At 41.7% G+C, this 27540-nt stretch overlaps 1 protein-coding gene across 1 annotated transcript; it reads left to right on the forward strand.

Annotated features, from left to right (window-relative positions):
• The first annotated feature begins 319 nt into the window (after nt 1-319).
• On the forward strand, nt 320-15672 carry gpr185b (G protein-coupled receptor 185 b). The gene is made up of 4 exons (XM_014207396.2): nt 320-674; nt 9665-9864; nt 10001-10287; nt 10512-15672. The coding sequence occupies exons 2-4, from the start codon at nt 9667-9669 to the stop codon at nt 11095-11097; spliced, it is 1071 nt and encodes a 356-aa protein (XP_014062871.1). The 5' UTR covers nt 320-674; nt 9665-9666; the 3' UTR covers nt 11098-15672.
• Nucleotides 15673-27540: the final 11868 nt, after the last annotated feature.

Genomic DNA, 27540 nt, shown 5'->3' on the forward strand with positions numbered 1-27540 from the left:
GCCGAGGAATTTCCTGCACAAAAGGTGTGATAGTGTAAATGTGTTCCATGAGAGAGAGAGCGAGAGTTTATTACTCATGTTTCCTATTCACAATGGCAATTAACTTAAATCTTCTTAAACTGAAGTTCCACACTTGATCTGAATGATCTCAATTGGGCTAGGATGAAAGGAAACGAGATGCAGGCCTACGTAGCGCGGTGAGCGTGTCTGTCTGCACATGCGAACGCACCGCGTCGACCTTGTGTTTGTGTGTGCTAGCGCGCGTTCACGTGCGTGGGTACCGAACACAGAGATCCTATTCTACCTATCTAAACATGGAGTCGTGTTCTTTATGGAAACTGGAGAAACCGGATTTCATTATCAATATTCAGTCCATGATTCACAGAACCCATCGACACAGCGTGACCTTAGTGAGCTTCTGACGTCACCAAGGGAGAATCGTCGTCAACGTGTCCATGCAGAGAGTGGTGCGCATAGTAGGCTATGCACGGCTGGAGGAGAGCGGTAAGTGGCAGAGGTGGTTACACTGCTTACAGCGTTGAAGCAATGCTAACGAAAGGATAGCGTCAGATGACTGCAGCGCGCTCCTCAAGTACTACTCTACAGAAAGGAAAATCTAGATTTTTATTTCTTATATCCAGCGGCGTAAAAGAGGAAAAAGGACATAAAAACTAGTAATTGTATTTCTTTTTTTCTTCTTCTCTGTCTCTCTGTCTTTGTGGCGTTGTCTCTCCTCTCTCCTTCCCCATCATCTCTCTCTCTCTCCCTCTCTCTCTCTCTCTCTTGCTCAACAGTCACGGACTGCGCTGGGGGGAAAGGCAATGCAGTTGAATGAAACTGGGGTATTGTTCGTGGTGGGAGATGCGCATATGGAATGATGCTGTCTTTAGCGTACAGATGCATATGTTGTTTATTAATAAATAGTTTGTTGACAATAAAAAAAACAATAACAGAAAACAAAAAAATTATAAATAGAAACAATCAAATGGAAATTGCTTTGCGGGTTTAGTGACCTTCTCAGTCCTTTGCAGTGTGTCGGTGTGTACTGCATGTGTGTGCATGTGCGTGTGTATCCCTATGTGCGCGTGCGTGTGCTTTGTAGACAGGGAGGGAGTGAGGGAAAGGAGGGAGGGTTAGAGAGGAGAGGATACATTTGTGAATGGAGCTTGCTGGCTGTGCGCGCGCTGGCAGAGTTAAAATTAGCACTGTATTTTTTTTGTCTGCGCAGCGTGTCAGTCAGACTAGAATCAAAACGATCTCGCAGATTTTAAAGGTTTTTTTCTAAAAATAGAATAAATCACTGCAAGGTGATAGCTCCAAGCCTAATCCGAAGGCTCTCTTTCTGTCCCATATTTCTGGTAAGAATATCTTATATGGATGTGTTTTTTTCTATTCTATTTGGACATGTTTTAGATGTCGATGCAGCTACAATGGGGATTATATTTAGCTAATACTGTTTCTTTAGGTTAATACTGTTTTTTTTTAGGTTATTTCTGTTCCATTCAAGGAGGAACAAAAGGAAAACAATTTCATGGTAAAACTATGCGGTATGTAGAAAAGCCATACAAGGATGCATGTTTAAACTACCAGGCAACATCTTGTGTTGTGTAATCTATGTGTAAGTGTCTCCAGCATCTATGGACTGAATAACATATATCTATGCATTAAGCATATGATCTGTATGTTTGCAACATGAATGTGGTATTACAAGGAAACATGCATTTAGTGTTGTGTTGTAATGTGTGTTAAATGTGTTACAGTAGGCTATATACACTCACTCGCCAGTTTATTATGTATACCCATCTAGTACCGGGTCGGACCCCCCTTTGCCTCCAGAACAGCCTGTATTCTTGGGGCATCCTACAATGTGTTGGAATGTTGGTCCATGCTGATGCGATGGCATCACGCAGTTGATTCAGATTGGACACCGGTACGTTCATGCTGCAAACAGCCCATTCCAGCTCATCCAAAAGATGCTCTATTTGGTTGAGGTCTGGGGACTGCGCGAGCCACTCAAGTAAACTGAACTTGGCATTGTTTTTCCACTCCTCAATTGTCCAGTATTGTTGATTTCGTGCCCACTGGAGCTGCTTCTTCTTGTTTTTGGCCGATAGGAGTGGAACCCGGTGTGGTTGTCTGCTGCAATAGCCCATCCGTAGCAAGGTTCGACGAGTTGCCGTTCTGCACTTCACTGTTATACTGTACCATTATTTGTCTGTTTGTGGTCTGCCTGTTAGCGTGCAAGATTCTTGCCATTCTCCTTTGACCTCTGTCATCAGCCCATAGAACTTTTTTTGTTTGTTGCACCATTCTCTGTAAAAAGCCCAGGAGGTTGGCCATTTATGAGACACTGGATCCGGAGTGCCTGGCACCGACGATCATACCATGCTCAAAGTCGCATAGGTCACTTGTTTTGCCCCTTCTAATGTTCAATTGAACCGTAACTGAATGCCTTGATGCCTGTCTGCCTGCTTTATTTAACAAGCCACAGCCACATATAGGATCTGATCTGTATATAGGGTATATTATGGTGGTTATTATTATGGTGGTTTTACAAAGAGGCATGCATATTGTGCTTTGTTGTAATGTCTATTTATGTGTCACTAGCAGTTGGCTATATAGACAGTATATATGTGCTGCAGGCTATGTAGAGCATATCATATTAATCTATACATATTGTGTTGTGTAATGTGTTATTAGCAGTAGGCTATACAGTGCCTTCAGAAAGTATTCATACCCCTTGACTTATTCCACATTGTGTTGGGTTACAGCCTGAATTCAAAATGAATTAAATTGACAATACCCCATAATGACAAAGTGAAAACATGTTTTTAGAAATGTTTGAACATTTATTGAAAATGAAATACAGAAATATCTCATTTACATAAGCAGTGGCGATTTTAGCATGTAAATCTTGGTGGGCCAAACTCCCCAATTTTGTTTTAGATGCATGTCAGCAAAGACACTACACAACACAATATATTAATTGCACTATGAAGGTGACAAGCAGTGCCCACAAACTGTTAGGGTCTACATGAAGCTGTCCCAACAGCAGAGCTTTCTTTCCAGCACAATGGAGTGTATATTACCACCGCTACACCTGTCTATCAGCGGAGCCTTGTCTGGCAGTGAAACAATTCATTCAGTCTCGCTTACTGCTTTTTTAAAAAACATTAGCTGGTATAGCTAACTTAACTTAAACAAATGTGGTTTCTACTGACAATTGAGATGTACAAACTATGGCATAAGGGAACGATGAGCGTATAAGAAGCATTCCATAATTTCGATGAAGACATTAATGAGCGAGCTACAGCACTTTTGAAATATACAGCGACAGAATGAAGAACATGGGCTGCTCTTACAGTATTTTCCCTGTACACCAAGTCAGAACCGTAGGATAAATGAAGGGTTCATATAAGCAGACAATGAAACCTCTTACAATATTAGATTATGACATTTCTCAAAAACAGGTTATAGGCTACATGTGCAGCACCACCGAGTCAGAACAGTAACATTAGGTGAAAATAAGAGGTGAAAATAGACCAAATTATTAGGTTGAGGAACATGGGCTACTAACAGCTTACTACACAACATACACTTAGTATTAAATCTTAGCTACAGTATACATATCTCCCTTGCATATTACATAATTTATGCAGCAGCATAGAAGACATTTTTGGACTCACCTTGGCTTGTGCTCACTGAATGTGGCGTGGTGGTCTATTGTGGGCAAATTTTGGCATCAAATTTTGGCATCAAAGTCTTGCACTCTCTGGATTTATGGTGGAAACTAAAAAATAAAATAAAAAACACACACAGCCACTCCATTGAATAGCAGGATATTGGTTTCTTTGCAATACTTGCCGTTAGCCACTTCCAAACGACTCATTATTGAATTTGCAAATTTCCAACTTGTTGTGAAATCTTTATGTCCAATGGCCGATGAGCACCGATATGTTTTATCAATAATTTCTCTCGTCTGGAGGTTAGTTAAGACAATGTCCAAAGAAGGGCCAGAAGTATACAGAATGGTGTCGTCTGCGTAGAGGTGGATCAGAGAATCACCAGCAGGAAGAGCGACATCATTGATGTATACAGAGAAGAGAGTCGGCCCGAGAATTGAACCCTGTGGCACCCCCATAGAGACTGCCAGAGGTCCGGACAACAGGCCCTCCGATTTGACACACTGAACTCTGTCTGAGAAGTAGTTGGTGAACCAGGCGAGGCAGTCATTTGAGAAACCAAGGCTGTTGAGTCTGCCGATAAGAATGTGGTTATTGACAGAGTCAAAAGCCTTGGCTAGGTTGATGAAGACGGCTGCACAGTACTGTCTCTTATCGGTGGCGGTTATGATATCGTTTAGGACCTTGAGCGTGGCTGAGGTGCACCCATGACCAGATTGCAAAGCGGAGAAGGTACGGTGAGATTCGAAATAGTCGGTGAGCTGTTTGTTAACTTGGCTTTCGAAGACTATAGAAAGGCAGGGTAGGATAGATATAGGTCTGTAACAGTTTGGATCTAGAGTGTCTCCCCCTTTGAAGAGGGGGAGAAAGATGATCTCAGATGATACGAAAGAGAGGTTGAACAGGCGAGCAATAGGGGTTGCAACAATTTCGGTGGATAATTTTAGAAAGAGAGGGTCCAGATTGTCTAGCCCGGCTGATGTGTAGGGGTCCAGATGTTGCAGCTCTTTCAGAAAATCAGCTATCTGGATTTAGGTGAAGGAGAAATGGGGGAGGCTTGGGCAAGTTGCTGTGGGGAGTGCAGGGCTGTTGACTGGGATAGGGGTAACCAGGTGGAAAGCATGGCCAGCCGTAGAGAAACGCTTGTTGAAATTCTCAATTATCGTGGATTTATCAGCGGTGACAGTGTTTCCTAGCCTCAGTGCAGTGGGCAGCTGGGAGAAGTTGCTCTTATTCTCCATGGACTTTACAGTGTCCCAGAACTTTTTGGAGTTTGTGCTACAGGATGCAAATTTCTGTTTGAAAAAGCTAGCCTTTGCTTTCCTAACTGCCTGTGTATATTGGTTCCTAACTTCCCTGAAAAGTTGCATATCGCGGGGGCTATTTGATGCTAATGCAGTATGCCACAGGATCTTTTTGTGCTGGTCAAGGCCAGTCTGGTCTGGAGTGAAGCAAGGGCTATATCTGTTCATGGTCCACCATTTTTTGAATGGGGCATGCTTATTTAAGATGGTGAGGAAAGCACTTTGAAAGAATAACCATGTATCCTCTACTGACGGAATGAGGTCAATATCCTTCCAGGATACCCGGGCCAGGTTGATTAGAAAGGCCTGCTCGCTGAAGTGTTTTAGGGAGCGTTTGACAGCGATGAGGGGTGGTCGTTTGACCGCAGACCCATTACGAATGCAGGAAATGAGGCAGTGATCGCTAAGATCCTGGATGAAGACAGCAAATGTAAAAAAATGTGTATTCGGAGGGCAGGTTGGTTAGGATGATATCTATGAGAGTGCCCATGTTTACAGATTTGGGGTTGTACATGGTAGGTTCATTGATAATTTGTGTGAGATTGAGGGCATCAAGCTTAGATTGTAGGATGGCCAGGGTGTTAAGCATGTCCCAGTTTAGGTCACCTAACAGCACAAGCTCTGAAGATAGATGGGGGGCAATCAGTTCACATATGGTATCCAGAGCACAGCTGGGGGCAGAAGGTGGTCTATAGCAGGCGGCAACGGTGAGAGACTTGTTTTTAGAGAGGTGGATTTTTGGCCTTGTGTTTTAGGTTATTGACCTGCTGAAAGCTGAAATCATCTCACAGTGTCTGGTGGAAAGCAGACTGAACCAGGTTTTCCTCTAGGATTTTGCCTGTGCTTAGCTCCATTCCATTTATATTTTATCTTGAAAAACTCCCCAGTCCTTAACGATTACAAGCATATCCATAACATGATTCAGCTATGCTTGAAAATATGGAGAGTGGTACTCTGTAATATGTTGTATTGGATTTGTCCCAAACATAACACTTTGTATTGAGTACAAAAAGTTGATTGCTTTGCCACATTTTTTGTAGTATTACTTTAGTACCTTGTTGCAAACACGATGCATGTTTTGATATATTTTGGGTGAATAAGTTGGGTGAATTTTGACAGAGCTGGTGTAACTGAATCAGGATTGTAGGCATCCTTGCTCGCACACGCTTTTTCAATTCTGCCAACAAATTTTTTATAGGATTGAGGTCAGGGCTTTGTGATGGCCACTCCAATACCTTGACTTTGTTGTCCTTAAGCCATTTTGCCACAACTTTGGAAGTATGCTTGGGGTCATGGTCCATTTGGAAGACCCATTTGCAACCAAGCTTTAACTTCCTGACTGATGTCTTGAGATGTTGCATCAATATTTCCACATAATTTTCCTACTTTATGATGCCATCTATTTTGTGAAGTGCACAAGTCCCTCCTGCAGCAAAACACCCCCACAACATGATGCTGCCACCCCCGTGCATTTACGGTTGGGATGGTGTTCTTCGGCTTGCAAGCCTCCCCCATTTTCCTCCAAACATAACGATGGTCATTATGGCCAAACAGTTCTATTTTTGTATGATTTTGTACGAAAAGAACAATCTTTGTCCCCATGTGCTGTCGCAAACTGCAGTCTGGCTTTTTTATGGCAGTTTTGGAGCAGTGGCTTCTTCCTTGCTGAACGGCCTTTCAGGTTATGTCGATATAGGACTCGTTTTACTGTAGATATAGATACTTTTGTACCTGTTTCCTCCAGCATCTTCACAAGGTCTTATGCTGTTGTTCTGGGATTGATTTGCACATTTCGCACCAAAGTACATTCATCTCTACGAGACAGAATGTGTCTCTTTCCTGAGCGGTATGACGGCTGCGTGGTCTAATGGTGTTTATACTTGCATACTATTGTTTGTACAGGTGAACGTGGTACCTTCAGGCATTTCGAAATTGCTCCCAAGGATGAACCAGACTTGTGGAGTTCTTCCATTTTTTTCTGAGGTCTTGGCTGATTTGTTTTGATTTTCACATGATGTCATGCAAAGAGACACTGAATTTGAAGGTAGGTCTTGAAATCCATCCACAGGTACACCTACAATTGACTCACATGATGTCAATTAGCCTGTCAGAAGCTTATAAAGCCATGCCATCATTTTCTGGAATTTTCCAAGCTGTTTAAAGGCACAGTCAACTTAGTGTATATAAACTTCTGACCAACTGGAATTGTGATACAGTGAATTATAAGTGAAATAATCTGTCTGTAAACAATTGTTGGAAAAATGACTTGTGTCATGCACAAAGTAGATGTCCTAACCGACTTGCCAAAACTATAGTTTGTTAACAAGAAATTTGTGGAGTGGTTGAAAAATGAGTTTTAATGACTCCAACCTAAGTGTAGGTCAACTTCTGACTTCAACTGTAAATAATGTGCATGAAATGCTAGATAGTGTATGGGATGTAAACAGAGAGGTCTACTTTCTTGGGGATCTGAATATTGACTGGTTTTCATCAAGCTGTCCGCTCAAGAGAACGCTTCTCACTGTAATCAGCGCCTGTAATCTGGTTCAGGTTATTAATCAACCTACCAGGGTGTTTACAAACACAACAGGAACAAGATCATCCACATGTATTGATCACACTTTGACTAATACTCTAGAGCTCTGTTCTAAAGCTGTATCCATATGAATTGGATGCAGTGATCACAATATAGAGGCTACTGTATATCTAGGAGAACGAAGCTTCCAGAAGCTGGGCCTAAAACAGTGTATAAGAGATCATACAAACGTTTTTGCTGTGACTCTTATGTGAGTGATATAAAACATATTTGCTGGTTTGATGTGATTAATAAGGAGCATCCAACCGCTGCACTTGATAAATTCATGAAATTGCTTCTTCCTATTATAGATAAACATGCACCTGTTAAGAAACTGGCTGTCAGAACTGTTAAGGCTCCACAGATTATTGGAATTGAAAAACTGAATGGTTGAAAGAGATGGGAAAAATTTGTGACTATTAAGTCTGGCTGCTGACTGCAAATTGAGCAATTATGTGACTAAACAATACTTTTTTGGGGCATATTTTAACTGAAATGATGTACTGTATGCTGATGATTCAACCAAATACATGTCAGCAACCACAGCTAATGAATTCACTGAAACCCTTAACAAGGAGTTGTAGTCAGTTTTGGAAAAGGTGGCCAGTAATAAACTGGTCCTGGACATCTCTAAAAGCAAGCGCATTGTATTTGGTACAAATCATTCCCTAAGCTCTTGGCCTCAGATGAATCTGTAAATGAATGGTGTGGCTGTTGAACAAGTTGAGGTGACTAAATTACTTGCTTAGATTGTAAACTGTCATGGTCAAAACAAATATTGTGCATTTAGAAAGTATTCAGACCCCTTCACTTTTTCCACATTTTGCAACGATAAAGCCTTATTCTAAAATTGATTAAATGGTTTATTTTCCTCATCAATCTACACACAATACCCCATAATGACAAAGCACAAACAGGTTTTTAGAAATGTTTGCACATTTATTCAAAATAAATAACAGAAATGTCACATTTACATACCCTTTGGTATGAGACTCAAAATTGAGCTCAGGTGCATCCTGTTTCCATTGAGATGTTTCTACAACTTAATTGGAGTCTACTTGTGGTAAATTCAATTGATTGGACATGATTTGGAAAGGCACACACCTGTCTCTATAAGGTCCCACAGTTGACAGTGCATGTCAGAGCAAAAACCAAGCCATGAGGTCGAAGGAATTGTCCGAAGAGCTCCGAGACAGGATTGTGCCGAGGCACAGATCTGGGGAAGGGTACCAAAAAATCTCTGCAGCATTGAAGGTCCCAAAGAATACAGTTGCTTCGATCATTCTTAAATGGAAGAAGTTTGGAACCACCAAGACTCTTCCTAGAGTTGGCCGTCCAGCCAAACTGAGCAATCGGTTCACCTTCCAACAGGACAACAACCTTAAGCACACAACATCTGCTCTTTCCATGACATAGACTGACCAGGTGAAAGCTTTGATCCCTTTTTGATCACCTTTTAAATCCACTTCAATCAGTGTTGATGAAGGGGGGGAGACAGGTTAAAGAATACTTTTTAAGCCTTGAGACAATTGAGACATGGATTGTGTCTGTGTGGCAAGACAAAAAGATTGAAGTGCCTTTAAAAGGGGTATGGTAGTAGGAACACTTTGTGTGGGGGGGGGGGGCAATTCACTATTAGGAAGGTGTTCCTAATATTTGTTTTACTCAGTGTATATATTATTTGAGTCAGGTGCTTTTGTTTCCAATGTTGATTGGATGGATGGATGGATGGATGATCTCTTGTTTTTATTTGAGAAGTGACTTTATTCCTCTGTAGTAATGGACACCTCTGACTCTCTCACTCACTCTCTCCCTCTCCTCCTCAACCTGAATCCCTTAATCCTCTTCCCCTCTCTTTCCTCATCCATCCTTCCTCTCTGCCCCAACTCTCACCCATCCCCCCTCTCTCCCCCCTGGACTCCTTTCTCCCTCTGTAGAATAATGTACTACAGTAACCATTATGCTCTGTATTCTGTATCTGGTTTTATCTTATTAAAGATGTTCCTGAAGCTTACACTATGGTGTCCCGTCTCCTTATTAATACAGCCTACTCTCTCCCTTCTTGTTATTTTTCTTCACCCCCCCTTCTTCCCTTCATCCAGTTATGATCCTCTCCCTAGCTGCAGCCATGAGCAGTGGTGGCCTTCCCCAGAACACTACTTCCTCTGCAACCTTTAACCCCTCATCCCTGGACCCCTGGCTTGACCCTTACCCTGACCTCCCTGGGGTCAACTCCTCCTCCGCAGTCCCCGTCCGCACCTCCACATCTGACCTTGACCTACGACCTCTGACCTCACCCCAGGTTAGTCATGATGTCATCAAGTTTTGTGAACATAAACGTACTAGTTGATTTTATAGCTTTTAAAAAATGTTGCTGACTATGTTAAGTAACTTTGGGTATTTTGAAAACATATTACTATTATTGTTGTCATAAACAGGATGTCAGCCCATGGGACGTGGCATTATGTGTCACAGGAACCCTCATCTCCTGTGAGAATGCTCTGGTCATTGCTGTCTTGTTCTACACGCCGACCCTTCGAGCTCCTATGTTCATTCTGATTGGTTCGCTGGCGTTCGCCGACCTCCTGGCGGGTCTCGGACTCATCCTAAACTTTGTCTTCATCTATCTGGTCAAGGGAGAGGTCGTGACCTTGATTTCCACGGGGATACTTATTGTGGCGTTCTCTGCGTCCATTTTGAATATCCTGGCGATCACTGTGGACAGGTATGGTGACATTGTATTTCTCTTTATGTTGTATTTCTGATTACTATAATTGCAGCGATGCAACTATGTACTGTAATTCTGAGTGTATCAGTTCTCAACTAAGATTGAAAACATGGACTGGACTAAAGTAAGCAGTTATCAGTATGAGTTAAACATGTTTTGGAATAGTGAGTGTGCCAGTGAACACATGGACTGGACTGACAGTAATGTTCACTTCATTACAGGTACCTGTCGCTGTACAACGCGTTGACCTATCACACCGAACGGACTGTCCTCTTCACGTACCTGGTAATAGGGCTCATCTGGTTGGTCGGTCTGATCCTTGGAGTCCTCCCTGCCCTCGGCTGGAACTGTCTAGACGACGAAACGACTTGTAGCGTCTGCCGACCAGTCACAAAATCCAACGCTGTTGCACTCGCCATCTTCTTCCTATTGGTCTTCGCAGTCATGATGCAACTCTACCTACAGATCTGTAGGATTGCATTCCGACATGCTCAGCAAATTGCAGTCCAACATCAATTCATCGCTATTTCCACGACCAAAGGAGTCCAGACACTCTCTGTGATTCTCTGCGCTTTCGCTATGTGTTGGTTGCCGTTCGCAATGTATTCTATAGTGGCGGACTCGAGTTATCCTATAATATATACATACGCCACTGTGCTGCCGGCGGCGTGTAATTCAGTTCTAAATCCAATTATATACGCTTTCAGGAACCCGGATATACAGAAGGGGTTGTGGTTGGCGTGCTGTGGGTGTGTCCCGTCAAATTTGAGTCTCAGACCGAGGGCGAGGACCTCCAGTGATGTATAGGGAACCTGAACATACAGAAAGCTTGATTAACTGGCCCAGAGCGTGTGGAGGACGTTGCCAGGCCAGGCCAACGGCGAGATGGGAATGTCGATCCCCGGAGAAGGGTTTCTGGCTGCGACCCTTCCAATCTCTCCCTCCCACCATACATCCAGTGATGTAGAGGTAGGGGTGTTTGGGTCGTCAGAGGAAGGGGATCCCCCCTCCTCCCCCCTTTCTCTAGGGGTGTGTTGACGTCAAGGCAAGATGGCACCCCTCCTCGAACCTCTGACGATGTATAGCTTTGGGGTGTGGTGAGGTCAAGGTTCAAAGGTGACCAACAAGGCAAGGTCGACCCCCTCTTAGGACCTCCAACCTCCAACAATGTATAGGTTTGGGGTACGGTGACGTCAGAACAGGGTGGCAAGGAGAAATGTGACCCAGTCCACACCTTACCTGCCTAGGGCTGAGACCAGTGTTGGGTGGCGGGTGTGGCTCCCCCTAGTCATGCGTTGAGGAGGCATGGACTGGACTGAGAAGGTCTGGAATGCATTACCCTGGGCCTAGCCCTAACCAAGCCCACTGGATAGAGATGGTAGTAGTGGACTGTGACTGTGTGTGGGGCTAAGGTGAAACACTTATAGGCCTCTACAATGCTTCTAGCTCAGAAGGTGAGCATGAGTAGTAGAGAGCCTAGTAGGAGTTGGTTGGAAGATAAGGAGTCTTCATAAACACAAGATGAGCTAACTCAGTTATGATGAGCAAACTAGCCAACTATGGTAATGTGTGTTAGGTTAGGGTAGTACAACCTTGAGGTTTTCAGTGAGGTGTCATTTGAGAGCTTCTTTAAAGCTAGACGCCTTAGTTGCTACATCCATTTTTGGACTTAACAAATTACTGATATATACCCATTGGTTATTGAAGAATAGAACTTATAAATGCCTCATGAGCATGTATCAACTGTCATACATTGTCATTGTTTTATTTAAGGATTCTAGCTTTAAACTATCCTGCTTAAACTGTCATGCCCCAAGGATCGTGTTGCAAATGATGACTATAACCGGCATTAGAGCACCAAAAACAATTTAGAACCAAAATAACTAGTTAGAACCAAGTCACAAGGCTACACAAACAAACAAACAAAGCCAATATGAAGTCTGATTCATGTTTAACCTTAAAGAAAAAACATACATTTTTAGAAAAGCCCAAACTTTTAAAACATTCCCTTGTTTCCCATTGCTATCAACACAAAACAAACCATTAAACAAACCTACATTCAGGAGGTATAAAAATAGAATAACAGTACTAGAATTCCTAGAAATCAAAATGTTCTATGGTTATTATCATGGCGAGAAATGCATCTAAAACATTCTAAACCCGTTTCAGCACCATGGACTTCACCTAGCAAATCAAGCCACTATCACCAAGCACCGAGATCTCATTTCAGCACCATGGATAGCGACCGGGGAGCCAACGCTCATAGTCCCTACTAGCCACTGATGTAAGGTCAGTTTTGTGGTGTCCCATTTATTGGTTAAAGTTAGAATTCAGGAAGTGTAATCTGATCCTCGATCCCTGTCTAAGCCAAGGGATATTCTACCCTTGGAGCCAGCTATTCAGACCATTGTTTTCACACAGCCCATATGTTGTAGGGTTTAATAATGCATTATAAAACAGCCCTGGCGTTGAGAGAAAGAGGGAGCACAGGCCCATGATTTTTAGATTAACAGGATCTTCCCAGGCAGACAGAGAGAGAGAGATGACAATATGTGTGTGTCACAGCCGACGGCTCATGTTCGCAGAAGCTTTGGTCGGGTTCCGTAATGACGTGATGGGTTCTACCATTCTAAATGATAGCAGATGTAGATGACCAGTGGAGATATGTTTGTCTGTCATATCTATCAGTTAGCTTATTAGAATAGTGTGACATGCAATCATAACAATTAATATACATCTGAATGAAATGTATTATTTGATTAATTTGATATCATTAATGGAGTTAAATTTGAATTTAAACTAGGCCTATTGAAAACTTAGTATATGTAGGTTTAAAAGCCTTGATTCAGGCAGACAAGTTAAACAATAATGATTGATCAACATCCATCTGTCAACTGACAATGTAAACAGTATATTGATTATCCATCATGTCAGATGAACAGACATCGATCCAAATCCGATAGGGTGTCTATCAATAAGATGGTGATGCATGGACGACAGAGCACTAGACAACAACAGAACACCAGAACGTTTCCTGAAACACAAAACCAACATTCTGTTACATAGGCTCTAGGTTCCATATTCATTATGTTATTGGCCTATATATACACCCCTCATTTCCCCTCTCCATATCTAGGTCTCTACACAAGTTTCAAATCACATGCTCCCTCTCGGCTCTGCAGCTCTGGATGTCTGCAATAGAGGGAAGCTGACGTGTCATAGCCAGCCTCGGGAAGGTTCAATGGCGCAGCGGGTTAATAACGACCAAGATACACTATACAAGATGTAACTCGCCTAGCCACGCTAGCTTCACCCTGATGTGGGTGCTAACAAGCTAGCAAGCATGCTCGGTAGTGCTAGGTATCAACAGCCATTGTCACACAATCCAGTAGGTGCCGGAAGTTACAGTGAGCTGGAAGCGGGGTCACTCACGCCGCAATGTGGCGGAGGATTTGCATCAAGTTTAGCTTTCCCCATCTTTAGTCCCGCCCTGTGCTCAACGGTCCCCCGTTCACTCTTCTTCTCTTCACTTTTTCTGCATTGAAAATGGAAGCCATTGTTACACCGCACGGTGCTGTCTCTAGTGCATCCAGGTCATAAGGTTTTGATAGGTGAGGCGGTAGGATAATGTGATCCGTGTTCACACATCGATAGTTTCTCTCACACACACGCACACACGCGCACGCACACACACGCACACACACACACACACACACACATTATACTGAGGTTAGTTTCTCATGAAAGGGTAGCTTGTAGTTGTAGGCTAACCCACTGATATACATAGGCCCTTAGTGATGGTGATAGCGGTGTGGTAAGATTGTAGGTTAGTAATACTGTGTCATAATACCTTGAAATGGCTTCCTTTCATTGTCGCCTTTCCTACACAACCTCGGATAGGTGAAAGTCAATGGATTGGTGGTTAGTAAGGAGACGGAGAGGAAGCGAATTAAGACTATTAAGATGTAGCCCAAACGGTAAAGAAACCAGATGTCCTTTTCCCTCCATGACTTCTGATACTGGAGCTTATGTGAAAAGACTTGCTACATTAAGGTGAAGAGACAAGGAGAGGAAGCAAATTAATACTATTAGGATGTAGCCCCTAACTCCAAATTAAACAGAAATCGAGATGACACTTTCTTAAAAGTCTTTCTGATTAGCAAACATGTGTGTTTGTCATCTCACAACTACAATTTTGCAACTGTATCCACTGTACTGTAAAAACAACAACAATTGTAAAAGACTACTGTGGCCTGTGAGATGTGCCAGCCATTGGGTCCATCTATAGGTCAATGGAGAGCTGGCTGTCTTATGAGGGTAAGAGTTTAGCCTATAGAGCATGGTGTTTAAAAATTACTAAATGAAGGCAAATTGTACAGAAAGATTTGTATATTGTCGATGAGTCACCGTCACTATTCAAGTGTATTACACGATTCAACGCTTTTACTAAAAAGAAAACGTATCAAAACAAATAACAAAAATATAACAAACAACTCTCAAAATGGCACACATACAGGACTAGAGAACTTCTTTATAAAATGATAATGGAATTTTTCTACATTGTAAAGTGGTGTTTTTTTTTATATTGTTTTCTATTCAGCGGGATTGACGACCAAAAACAATCACATGCTTTCGCGGTTAGCCTGTGTCCCAAATGGCACCCTATTCCTTATATAGTGCACTTTTGACCAGAGCTGTATGGGCCCTGCAAAGTAGTGCACTGCTAGCTACAATCGAGAGTGTTAACTGGACCTAATGGCAGAGAGAATCCATTCAAATCAAACTCTCACTACCTTAAACTTTCAACAATCAAAAAGACATAAATATTGGTTAGCATATATCAACAAAAAACAATTTTTGACCACCATATGACTGATTATAAATCAAGATATGTATTACCTGCTTGTGTCAGCCTTTAAATGCACAAGACAACAGATGTATATTGGGGTCTGCTGTATACTCCTCTCTCTTGGGGTGTATTAACTAAGAACTAAACAGAACCAAACGGAAGCAGAAGCAAACGGGGAGGGACCAACTTGAATTTGTTTTTGTTGTAAGACATTTTACGTTTGAAGTAAAACATTTCAGTTGCAAAGCATTTTGCTACCGTTTCTGACTAATGAATACACCCCTGGTCACTCTCTGATGGAAACGTGTGTAACCACTGTGGTGAACACTCAAAACTGTGTTCTTATGTGAGATGCGTCCTCCGATGTCATTGAATCCCATTTGTGAATATACCACTCTGTCATGCCTGTAGAACGGGGGTGGGACTACCTAGCACCGTATGTGTGTGTGTGTGTGTGTGTGTGTGTGTCTGTCACCCCCTGGTTCATATTGCTAATACTGTATTGTAATGTGATGTAACAAAAAACAGACACTGTAAACAGGAGATGGTCAGGCTCCTTTCCTGGAGGGCTGCATCACACCTGTGGCCTGTTCATTTGAGCACGCAACAGAAGACGTTATAAAACCCTTTGCAAAAGAAAATGAAAGTGTTTCTTGTTGGAAAAGTCCAGGTAGTTCCTTCTAGTTTCAGTCCATTTTCTTCCATTTGGTACCTAATGATCACGACCCAGCTGACCCTCATCCTTGACTTTAAATTAGTGTCTTTATTTACACATGGGAAACCATGTGTGAGCACTTTATAGCCAATCAGTGATGCTAATTTGTTAATTGGTCAATTAACTGAGGAATGAAAACTACAGCAGACACTGTGGCCCTCCGGGATAAAAGCTTCACTCTCTTATGCATAAACACATCAAGATGGGCCATACATACTGCTGTAGGCATACCTTTATAATCAAATCAAATTGTATTAGTCACATGCGCTGAATACAACAGGTGTAGACCTTACTGTGAAATGCTTACTTACGAGCCCCTAACCCCTAACAATGCAGTTTAAAAAAATACAGATAAAAATAACAAATAAAAGTAAAAAGTAATTAAAGAGCAGCAGTAAAATAACAATAGCGAGACTATATACAGGGGGGTATTGGTACAGAGTCAATGTGCACCGGTAGTTAATATAGGTAGAGTTATTAAAGTGACTATGCATAGATAACAGAGAAAAGCAACGGTGTAAAAGAAGGGGGGGGGGGGGGCAATGCAAATAGTCTGGGTAGCCATTTGAGCCATAGATGTTCAGGAGTCTTACGGCTTGGGGGTAGAAGCTGTTTAGAAGCCTCTTGGACCTAGACTTGGCGCTCCGGTACCGCTTGCCGTGCAGTAGCAGAGAAAACAGTCTATGACTAGGGTGGCTGGAGTCTTTGACAATTCTTAGGGCCTTCCTCTGACACCGCCTGGTATAGAGGTCCCGGATGGCAGGAAGCTTGGCCCCATGGATGTACTGGGCCGTTTGTACTACCCTCTGTAGTGCCTTTCGGTCGGAGGCCGAGCAGTTGCCATACCAGGCAGTGATGCAACCAGTCAGGATACTCTCGATGGTGCATCTGTAGAACCTGTTGAGGATCTGAGGACTCATGCCAAATCTTTTCAGTCTCCTGAGGGGGAATAGGTTTTGGCGTGCCCCCTTCACGACTGTCTTGGTGTTATTGGACCATGTTAGTTTGTTGTTGATGTGGACACCAAGGAACTTGAAGCTCTCAACCTGCTCCACAACAGCCTACCATTGTTGTGTCATCTGCAAACTTAATGATGGTGTTGGAGTTGTGCCTGGCCGTGCAGACATGAGTGAAATAGATTATATTAATTATATTTCTATAGGTTCAACACAATCTCTTCAGGAGGTAAAAGGAGTGTGGTTATTTTTCTTATGCAATGCTGTACAGAAACGTATATTTTTATATTCGTCGTCAGGGCATGAGTTTAAACAAAAATGGTTGTTACAGTGTGTGCGACTTGTGTGTGTGTGCGTGTGTTCGTATTATCAATGGTCAAAATAATTTTCTTGAAACAATGTGTGTTGAATTATGCTAAAAAGTGCCATATTTCTTACCTATTACCGGTGTCTTATTTTGGTTGATGTATTACATGTATTGATCATGTATGTGTTTGTCTCATGTATTTCAAGGTAAATGCATTCACGAGCTATGAAAAAACACGACAGCCTATCACGAGCTATGAAGTAACATGAAAGCCTATCACCAGCCATGAAAAAACATTACAGCCTATCACGTTTGATCTTGTGTAGAGATGATATATAAAAGACAAGAGCACTAAAACCAAACTGATCTAGGATCAGCTTACACCAACCCCAATCCCTACCTAACCATAGGAGAAGAGAGCACTGAAAAATTACCTTGAAAATATGAGCTAAATATGAGTTAAGAAAAACTGCAATCGAGGACCTTTTTGCTAAGACTTGCTAAGAAATAGTATATTTATCAGTGCTCTGTGAATAACAATGTGGAATATAGGAGGAACCTAAACTCATAGGCAATATTCACCAGAGTAGAGCAGACACATTAACGTGCAATTCTGAGAGCACATTGCCAAAAAAGACATCAATATCACTCTAATTAAGAAACAATACAATCTTTATTGTCCCATTATACAGAGAACAGAAAAAGCAAGATGGACTTACATAAAAAGAAGAAGAAAAAAGGGGGGGAAGCAGCAATGAACGTCACACTGTCTATCTGGTTACAGGTGACGTCATTGCTGAGAAGAGAAGAGAGGAAAAGGTCATTTCAAAGACACTTTCTGTCTGCTTCCCAAATTGAACCCTAATCCCTATATAGTGCACTACATTTGATCAGGACCCACATAGGGCTCTAGTCAAAAGTAGTGCACTACATAGGAAATAGGGTGCCAACATAGTGCACTATATAGGGAATAGGGTGCAAAAGTAGTGCAATACATAGAGAATAGGGGCCAAAGTAGTGCACTACCTTGGGACTAAGGTGCCATGTCAGACTGGGCTCCTCTCTCTGTAACATTTCACAAATCCTACCCATAAATAAATCTGTCTCCAAACTATAAATAGTAAGCTGAAAGCGATGTTTACCCCCTGAGCAACTTGAAAATCCTCTCATTGCTCCATTAGACAAGTCTCTCTCTCTCTCTCTCTCTCTCTCTCTCTCTCTCTCTCTCTCTCTCTCTCTCTCTCTCTCTCTCTCTCTCTCTCTCTCTCTCTCTCTCTCTCTCTCTCTCTCTCTCTCTCTCTCTCTCTCTCTCTCTCTCTCTCTCTCTCTCTCATGCCTAGCCTTTCTCTGCATCCTCTCTCCTTCCTTCTTTCTCTCTCTCTCTCTGACAGATCTGAGAATAATGTAAAGCTGGATTCTGTTTCGAATGCTTTTGCTGCTTTACAAAAGAACCCCACTAAACCTTAGCCACCTGCACTTATGAGGAAATGTGTGTGTGTGAAGCGCTTTCAGCACTTGAAGAAGCATTATAAATCCCATTCATGAAAACGTTAGAACATTTTAAAATGTAATGTTGGGCTATTTTCTCTCCCTGTCACCCCTTTCACTAAGATATTGTCTATAGCAGTACCTGAGAGCTAAACTTCACTGGGACCATGTATGGCCTTCACAGATTAAACAGTGTTTATGGTGCATTATCGTTGTTTCTTGGGGTGAATCCTAACTTCCACAAGTTTTCACTTAGTCATGCATTGATGTCAACCGGTGACTAAGTGAAAATGCAACTTATGTAAGTGGAAGTTAGGATTTGTCCCTCATTTACTAAGGAAGTCAGGCCCTGAGCAAAGGATGTGATTGGTTGATGATACTGTGATGTAACAGAGCTAACATCTTGTTGTTGTTCTTACTGGCTATGTCCCAAATGACTCCCTATCTCCAATAGAGAGCAATAGTAAAATGGCGTCTTTTTGTAGGCACCAACTCCGCGAGGGACAAAGCCTATGGGTAAATTAATGGAGTTTTGGATAAATGCTGAAAATCTGGTCTGTGGTAAACACAGGCTTAGATCTTATACCTTAGGTTCTATGAGAATCATTTTCATCAGCTAACGTCACTTTTTGTGAATTTTTAAGCTTTTATGTAACAAAAAAAGCACATAAAGGTTTCAAAATTCATAAAGGTCATATTAACTGACTGATGTTATCTCATAGAACGAAACGTATAACATTTCCTAAGCCTGTGTTAACCTGAGACCTTATTTTCGGCGTTTATCCAAAACCGCTATTCTTTTCCCATTCATTTTCCCTTTAGCAATGGATGGCAAGCTCTATAAAGTGCACTACTTTTTAACAAAAGTATTAGACTATGTGGGGAATAGGGAGTCATTTGTGACAGCCCAAATCATGTTTTTATTTTCTTCTTTGTATTGTGAAATATCAATGTGATGATGACAAAGTACAATGCACTTCATGGTTGTCTACCAAATGGCACCCTATTCCCTATATACTGCACTACTTTTGACTAGAGCTTTATGGGCCCTGGTCAAAAGTAGTGCACTACATAGGTAATAGGATGCCATTTGGGATGCACAATATGAGCGAGACAAGTTACACATTGCACTATAAGTGTTGAATGTATAATAATAGTAATATTGCCGACAAATGATTTATTTTTCCTATTGCAAATAAATTCAAGAAATCGAAAAGAAAAGAAAAAAACAAGTGAGAGTAATTTGCCAAATAAACTGATACAGATGAAAGAAGCTAAATTATTTTTGTGTGCTTTGCTCTCTTGCACGTGTCACTGTCTGTTGGGTCGAGTGTGTGTGTGTGCAGATAGTGTAGAATATCTTGTGTGTGTATGTGTGAGAGAGTATGTGTGTGATATGTGCCTACGTGTCTCTGAGCATGTCCTATGAGTGATGATGATATACTGTGCCTTCAGAATGTTTTCACACCCCTTGAGTTTTTGATTTTGTGTTACTGGCCTACACACAATATCCCATAATGTCAAAGTGGAATAATGTTTTAGAAATGTTTAGAAATAAATTACAAATGAAAAGCTGAAATGTCTTAAGTCAATAAGTATTCAACCCCTTTGTTATGGCAAGCCTAAATACATTCAGGAGTAAAAATTTGCTTAACAAGTCACATAATAGGTTGCATATAGGTTGCATGGACTCAATCTGTGTGCAATGAGCGTTTAACATGATTTGTGAATGACTACCTCATCTCTATACCCCACACATACAATTCATTATCTGTAAGGTCCCTCAGTCGAGCAGTGAATTTGAAACACAGATTCAACCACAAAGACCAGGGAGTTTTCCAATTCCTCGCAAAGAAGGGTGCCGATTGGTAAAAAAAACAAAAAAACCCGACACTAAATATCCCTTTGAGCATGGTGAAGTTATTAATTACACTTTGGATGTTGTAACAATACACCCAGTCACTACAAACATACAGGTGTCCTTCCTAACTCAGTTGCCGGAGAGGAAGGAAACCGCTGAAGGATTTCATCATAAGACCAATGGTGACTTTAAAACAGTTACTGAGTTTAATGGCTGTGATATTAGAAAACTGAGGACGGATCAACAACATTGTAGTTACTAAACAATAATAACCTAAATGACAGAGTGAAAAGGAAGCCTGTACAAAATATTCCAAAACATGCATCCTGTTTGAATAAGGCACTAAAGTAAAACTTCTAAAAATGTGTCAAAGAAAGGAACTATCTGTCCTTAGTAGGGCTGCGGTGGTCATACCATTTTGTCAGCCGGTGATTGTCAAGCAAATAACTGCCAGTCTCACGGTAATTGACCGTTTATTAACATAAACACATTTAGCATTTCCTGGCTTGCACGCATAGCCTACAAGCCACTGATGCAGACCTTTGGAACATCTACATATTAATAAGTCTAATAAATCCATCTAATATAGCCTACACCATCACAATGAACCCATTATTTATAAACATGAAATTAAGAAAAATGTGTCTATTTAAGAAGAACAGAATAGCATAGTCTGGGTTGTCCTTATGTTAGGCCCTGACCTGGCTGTGGGCTACACTTGCTCATTAAGCAGACAAGATTTGCTTAGAATTCAGTATCACTATTTTTTTATTATTTTATAGTATGAAGAATGCAATTGAACATAGCTGAATAAAATAGAAAGGATATTTTCTCCAAATGATTTGAGGGAAAGTCAGAGTGATTAGATGGACAATAGAGTGCGGAGTACCAGGCAGTCAGCACGTTTGGCAGACTACTAATGACCATGAGCAGCATCAGAGCTTGGAGAAGCCTAATTACCATGACTAAATGGTCACATGGAATTTGACTGCCATCGTGACTCGTGACCACCGGTGTGGCGGTAATATGGTCACCATAACAGCCCTAGTCCTGAATACAAAGAGTTATGTTTGGGGCAAATCTAACACTACACATCACTGAGTACCGTAATTCATATTATCACGCATGGTGCATCATCTTATGGGTATCCTTGTCCTCGGCAAGGACTAGGGAGTTTTTTTGGGATGAAAAGAAACGGAATAGAGCTAAGGACAGCAAAATCCGTGTGTGTGTGTGTGTGTGTGTGTGTGTGTGTGTGTACTGAGTATTAAAAGGTCTGGTAATAAAATATAGCAAAACTCTCACTGGTTATATCCCAAATGGCATACTATTCCCTAGTATATAGGGTACCTAGGAAATGTCCCCACGAGGGAAAATGTTCCTTGTTTTACTATCCCTGTGGGGACTTTGGGGATTTCCGGTAGCCACGCCACAGGAAAAGTAATATAAGCACACACACGTTTGGTTTACTATCCTTTTGGGGACGAAACAGTTAACCCTAACCCTATTCCCATTCAAAATCCTGTTTTACTTAACCCTAATCATAACCCCTAACACTAACCCTAACTGTAACGCTAACACAAAACCTAACCCCTATGCCTAAAATAGCTTTTTTCCTTGTGGGGACTGGAGAAATGACTTGTGGTCCCCACAAAGATAGTAAAACCAAATTAAAAAAACACACACACTAATGTGTGATAGCTAACTACAGAGTGGTGCAGCTCTGTCTCTCCACAAATTGTGACACAGAGGTTGGGGGAGAGGACCGAGACAGCACTGTCGGCACGAACACCTAAACCAACACACACACACACACACACACACACACACACACACACACACACCTCTACCTAGGCTAGGAGTGAGGCGGAGAGAGAGGAGGACATGGGGAGAGAATTCCTACGCTAGCCAGACTCCTTCACTCACATTTGCAGAGGTCTCCTACAAAGAGAAACATTACCCCCCTGTGGCCAGATGAAGGAAGTGCAGGTACAGGCAGGAAGACACTACAGAGCTGGGAAATACTCAGGCAGGCAGGTCCATCCACCCACAGACATAGGCTAAATCCCAAATCACCCCCTTTCCCTCGCCCCTCGGCCCTCCATTTGCACGTTTACTTGCTTCTCCTCCATATGCACAAGTGTCCCAAAACTGAAAGAGTGAAAATGATCGAAGGTGTAGGGGCTAATTAGCAACAAGCTCTCACGGTCTCACTGCAGAATAAGACGATTCATCCACGTTCTCCAAACATAACATTTAGAAGTTGTGCCAAACCTAGAATTTCCAGTGGCGTGTATTCATGGATGCCAAGGGAAGCCAGGCTTCTCCCAAATTTGTAAAAAAAAATAAATAAAAACAAGTAATAATTTCTCTTTCGTCTCTCTATGTTTCATAATTGTCCTTCAATTCGCAAGAGGCTGAATGTATCTCACAGGAGAAAGCATCTGAGCAGGCGAAACAGCGCCATCTTGTCTCTCTACGTGTAGGCCATCTGATGCTGTCTGGTCCAAACGAGTTTGGCATTGTTGCCGCCCGTAGCACTAAAGGCAAGGGAAGCCAGTGAGCATCTGGCCTCTCTTGACAAAAAAAGTGTAAAATATTAACCAATCAGCATTGAACTAACTGAGTGAGCTCAACTAGTAATGGTCATGGCGCACCAACAAAAAAAAAAGTGTAAAGGGAAGCCAGCTTGGATTTGGCGTCACTCTTATCAAATCCGATTGAGAGCATACATCATTGACAGAAAAACTAGAATTGTTGCATCTCGTTGTGTTGTTGTCCTCCGGTGGATAGCTAGCCAGCTAGCAACATTTTTCCCTGTCCAAAATTAGCCATGGATAGAGATATGGATTTGGACTTGTGGTTTTACTTAATTCTCCGGTACTGGCCAATGTTTATGACAGCGATTCTGATCCGACCATTAATTCATACATTGTTGTGCCCCTGGCCTGACAGGTTGGAAGTTAAATATTTAGCTAGATGTAGAAGGCTAATGTTAACTAGCTAATGTTGCCCATGAATGAAAGTTAGGCTAGCGAGCAACCATTTTAGCCAGGTAGTCTAGGACAACCAAAAATAAAAGCGTGTACTGTATGACAGAGTGATAGACCGTTTCATCAACATGAAAGAGAGGAGGATGGCATTGGCATTTCTCTGCACACACACACACAGAAATCAGAACCATGGACAGCCACATCCTATTAAGCTGACCTTGATTGGACTAAATTGTTTTTGGTATCTTTCAGTTGTCACTGTATTAGACTAAGCAGAGGTGATTTGATGATGATGAAATGTTGAAGTTAAAATGGTGCTGGAATAGTGGAGGCAGTTCCTGTTTTCGGTAACTCTGTGGTTTTAAACCAATATTTACGCAAGACTTTAGTTCTGGGTTAACCGAGATTATTCACCTCTACCTCTCTTTCTCCCTCTCTTCTATTTACATGCATCTACCTCTCCCTCCCCATCTCTCTCACTACCCCCTGTGGTCATATAAGGGAAGTGCAGGTACAGGCAGGAAGACGCCAGAGCTGGGAAATGCGCACATCCACCGCCCACGTAATCCGCAAATCCATTCACCCCCACACACTAGCTCTACCTTTGTCCATCTCTCTGTCCCTCCCTCTTTCTCTCTCTCTGACAAACCCACAACACATTGGTATTAATTTCACAGCAACTCAGTAAACTCTCCTCTTTTTCTCTCTTGCAGTCATCGCCCACACTACCAACACTCTTTCTTTCTTCTCACACTTTCACAGCAGATACCCTGTTCTCTTTCCCTCCTCTCCCCGTTTCCCTTTTTCTTTCTCTTTCTCTCACTCCACTTTCTCGAGTGAGTCCTCCATCTGTAGCAGGGTGCTGTGTGTGTTTGAGTATGTGTGCATGTGTGTGGAGCGCCTCTATATGCTAGATAGCACAGGTGGTGATTATATCACTACCTCTTTACCACTGAGTCACGGGCCACACCCACACACACACACACACCTTATGACCCTTCTGCGATCAACTCAATAACCCTGGAAATGACTAATCAGTGACCCCCCTCCTAACCCCTAATCTCAGAATGGACCTGGGTACTTCAAGGAATTTAACCGGAACGAACCATTGCGACACAGACGGGGTTAACACAACGATGCAGAGACTATTATGACATGACACTAGAGTTAATACAGTGACGCTCGAAGAGAGCCCATAGGAGTCTGGTCCAAAGTAGCGCACTACGTAGGGAATAGGGTGCCATTTCGGACACATCCAGTGACATATTTCTCCCCTTTCATGACAAACATTAAGAGGAGACTATAAAATATAGGTGACTCGCTGTTAAAGACGATGTGGACATTTTTGGATGATGAAGCCACTGAACCCTGTTTGAATGATGTAATGTATGGTGGAAAATTGCAAGATTATGTTTTAATACTGTTTATGCATCAAATAAAGTTTGTAATTACTCTCTCATCTGTGTCTGTGGGACTGAGTTGGGCCTTGGCACTGGCAATTGATTTATGACGGCTTGGTGATAAAACCTACAGCCTGCATTCCATTGAATGATTTGTGGCTGTGAAATGCTGGCCTGTCGGCCAGGGCCAGGTGAACCCTCCCTCCAGTTTCTCTCCAACATGCAGTTGAACACCGGAATTCAGAAATTGTGATGAGGACCCAGTGTCCCATGTTGCATTGGTATCATCTGTGTGTTAAGGAGTGTGAAATTGAGAAGATAACTCCGTATAAACAAGCAGTAAATGACCTAGAGACAGAAACCTGGCGCAATGTGAATCTTGCGGCCTGTTGCTTGATAGCACAAAAAAAGGTGGGTTATTGTTTAATGACAGTGTCATATTTCTTACTCTTTGTGATGATGAAGATGTGGTCATGTTTGATGATGAAGCCACTGAACCCTGTTGTAATGTTGGAAAGACACGCCTGCCAAAAAAACATCTATAAATAGGCAGGTTTCCATTGAAACCAGGTTTACCCGATAAAAGCAATGTTGCAAAAAAAACATTGCTACATGTGTAAAGGAAACATCAGCTATAAGACAAATATTCTAAAAGATCAACAAAAAATGGTATCTGTTTGACAGAGGTGAATTTATTATTGCGACAACTGATGGAAACAGTGTTTCTTTGTCTCCATGTGCAGTTGCAAACCGTGGTTTGGCTTTCTTATGTCGGTTTTGGAGCAGTGGCTTCTTCCTTGCCGAGCGGCCTTTCAGGTTATGTCGATATAGGACTTGTTTTACTGTGGATATAGATACTTTTGTACCCATTTCCTCCAGGATCTTCACAAGGTCCTTTGCTGTTGTTCTGGGATTGATTTGCACTTTTCGCACCAAAGTACATTCATCTCTAGGAGACGGAACGCGTCTCCATCCTGAGCGGTATGACGGCTGCGTGGTCCCGTGGTGTTTATATTTGTGTACTATTGTTTGTACAGATCAACGTGGTATCTTCAGGCGTTTGGAAATTGCTCCCAAGGATGAACCAGACTTGTGGAGGTCTAGCATTTTTTTCTGAGGTCTTGGCTGATTTCTTTTGATTTTCCCATGATGTCAAGCAAAGAGGCACTAAGTTTGAAGGTAGACCTTGAAATCCATCCACTGGTACGCCTCCAATTGACTCAAATGATGTCAATTAGCCTGTCAGAAGCTTCTAAAGCCATGACATCATTTTCTGGAATTTTCCAAGCTGTTTAAAGGCACAGTCAACTTCGTGTATGTAAACTTCTGACCATTGGAATTGTGATACAGTGAATTATAAGTGAAATAATCTGTCTGTAAACAATTGTTGGAAAAAATACTTGTCATGCACAAAGTAGATGTCCTAACCGACTTGCCAAAACTATAGTTTGTTAACAAGAAATTTGTGGAAAACGAGTTTTAATGACTCCAACATAAGTGTATGTAAACTTCCGACTTCAACTGTGTATATATATATAATTTATTAATTTCTTCTTTGTCAGAATGCAGGAAGACTTTTTCCCCCACCACATCCCTCCTCAAATAATTCAATAAGTAGGCTACACAGTCAGAATTTCCTTCACATTTATTATTAGCTATTAATACATGCATACTTTGCCTACAGTTTATTTCGTGTAATACAGACATTTTTTCTCTCTATCTAGATACCCAAATTCTTTACAAGCAGTTTCTTACCAAAATTCTATACAATTTCATTTAAAACACAGAATATTAGTTATATACAGCTTTAGAGATAATGAGTTAAATTGACTTGGTTTGAGTTATATTGACTTCGGCTACTAATGACACCCTATCCTCCATATATGCTAGCGCACTACTTATAGTACAAAGTAGTATTTAATCAAAAGTAGTGCATTCCATGGAGAATATGGTATAATTTGAGACTGGGCCTTAGAAGTTGTATATTTACCATGTTGGCACTAATAGTTCCAAGACATTCTAGTTTAGAATGCAAATTATAACTTTGTTGTCATGAAACTACAATGTTTGTTGCTATTTTTTGTTGTTGTTATCACATTCCAGTTGTTCTTATGTAGGATCAGCATAGCCTCCCCAACCCTTACCATTAGGGCTAAAACCACAAAACTGACATAAGATCAGTGTTTATAATTCAACTTACTCATACTGTATTTATGTTCAGTTGGGATATATTTTAAAGGTGCAATGTCCTTTTTAATTTGTTTCTTATCCCGTGTCACGTTGAAACAACGCAAAATAAAGTATATTCAGTGCGTGTCTTTTCTCAATGTCTTTCTTTCTTCATTTTAAAACCTGTACTTATTAAAAGCCTTATGATCAGGGATCATCCCTGATTATAGTTTGGTTGCAAACTCATTTTGCCCTAGGGGTCACATTAAATCATTTTGGGGGGCACATTTGTCTCGTGGGCCAGAAGTTTGATACCCCTGCACTAAAACCACTGAGCAAATACAGAATTAACAAACAAATAAAGTCAGCAAAGTCTAGTGGTTTGAATTGTTGTTTAAACGTTGTTGAGACGACATGAGTAACGTTAGATGAGTTAGCTAGGCAGCTGTACAATGCTACTTCATATAGCAAACAAATAGCTGAGGCTTGAGTATAGATATAATGAACCTTGT

Source organism: Salmo salar, chromosome ssa07, assembly GCF_905237065.1.
Source record: "Salmo salar chromosome ssa07, Ssal_v3.1, whole genome shotgun sequence".
In the NCBI taxonomy this organism is placed as follows: domain Eukaryota; kingdom Metazoa; phylum Chordata; class Actinopteri; order Salmoniformes; family Salmonidae; genus Salmo; species Salmo salar.